Below are 1,413 nucleotides of genomic sequence, written 5' to 3' on the forward strand. Positions count from 1 at the left end.
AGTCATGGACGTCAATTCCTCGTCTTTTTTGTCAGTTAGTCCCCACGGGGATAATCCTGTTCCCCTCAAGGCGTGGCTCTTTAGAAACATCCCGGAATATCACTCATACAAGTAAAAACAAAATAATCGATTAATAATTATTGATTGAAAAAAAGATCAGTTAATTAAAATAGAATTAATAATTCTAAATTAATTATTGATTGGTAGGCATGAGATGAGTGGTGATTTGCATATTGTGGACACTGTAATGTATCAATTTAACTTGACGCCAAACCTCACTCCTGATCAATTGGTTGGAAGATTAACTCCATATCTGTTTGGAGGTAAGGAAATGGATTGAACTCTATAAAAATGATGAAACTTTAGCTGGTCCTTCCAGTTAGCTTGCTCAATCAGCTTCAGTCACTTTTTGATTTAAATCAGAAAGTATTGATCTTCAATTATTAGGAGGGTGGAATTTTGTAGCATAATATTATTACCGGACATTGTAGCCCACTTAGTTTGATAGAGTTGCTTTTTCGCACTTTCCTAAAGGATGTATAACTTGATGTTTTTGTTATTGTTTTTTTATTTAGTTAGTCGCAATTTTGTACTCTCATTATGGAAGTTCCTTTCTATATTGAAAGTTCAACAGGAACATAACATTGCTGATGTATGTTGAATCAAAAACATACTTAATGATATCTGAATTTTTGTCACTTTCTTGAGCTTCTACTTTAATTTTTCTTTCATCCTTTTCTTTTCCTTTTGACATCAGAAAACAGTAGAAGATTTATTACCACTTCAAACTGAAGATGGCAAGCCTGTGACAAGCCTAGTCTCACAAATTAAAGTATCAAGAGATTGAGAGAGAGAGGGGGGGGAGGGAGGGAGCCTCAGGGAGGGAGAGAGGGAGGGAGAGGGAGAGAGAGAGAGGAAGAGAGAGAGAGAGAGAGAGAAAGGGAGAGGGAGGAAGAAAAAAGAATGATACACAATATTACTATCAATAACTATCAAATATTGTTTTAATTAATACATGTACTTATTTATAGATGCTAGCCAGTGAAGTCTCTACTCCTCCATCCCTCCCTCTACCAATGAGCTCTGTCCTATCTTCATCAGAAGAGAAACGTGTCTTGTACGATTATGTTGTCGAGTTGGGGAAGGAACTCGTGGGAGACTCTAAAGATTATCTTCAGGACTCTGATTTATTTCGTGACGATGCTAAAATTCTTTTAGGTACATGTACATGTGCACTACTCATTGATGTAGCTACCAATTAATTTCCGTTATGTACACTTGTTATACATGTACATGTACACCTCTGCATGTATTGATAGCATGTGAATGTTTATAAAGCTACTGATTTTCATTTTATTTTTCTTTGTATTTAAGTTGTGACTTGCCAAGCTGTGTGTGGTAACAGCCATCTCA

At 36.0% G+C, this 1,413-nt stretch overlaps 1 protein-coding gene across 1 annotated transcript; it reads left to right on the forward strand.

Annotated features, from left to right (window-relative positions):
* Positions 1-61: 61 nt before the first annotated feature.
* Positions 62-1,298, forward strand: LOC109592918 (uncharacterized). Its single transcript, XM_020008226.1, has 5 exons — positions 62-111; positions 208-323; positions 576-652; positions 758-832; positions 1,032-1,298. The coding sequence occupies exons 2-5, from the start codon at positions 215-217 to the stop codon at positions 1,260-1,262; spliced, it is 492 nt and encodes a 163-aa protein (XP_019863785.1). The 5' UTR covers positions 62-111; positions 208-214; the 3' UTR covers positions 1,263-1,298.
* The last annotated feature ends 115 nt before the right edge of the window (positions 1,299-1,413 follow it).

The sequence above is a fragment of the Amphimedon queenslandica genome, unplaced genomic scaffold (genome assembly GCF_000090795.2).
Source record: "Amphimedon queenslandica unplaced genomic scaffold, v1.1 AMPQUscaffold_3499_Cont24508, whole genome shotgun sequence".
Classification (NCBI taxonomy): domain Eukaryota; kingdom Metazoa; phylum Porifera; class Demospongiae; order Haplosclerida; family Niphatidae; genus Amphimedon; species Amphimedon queenslandica.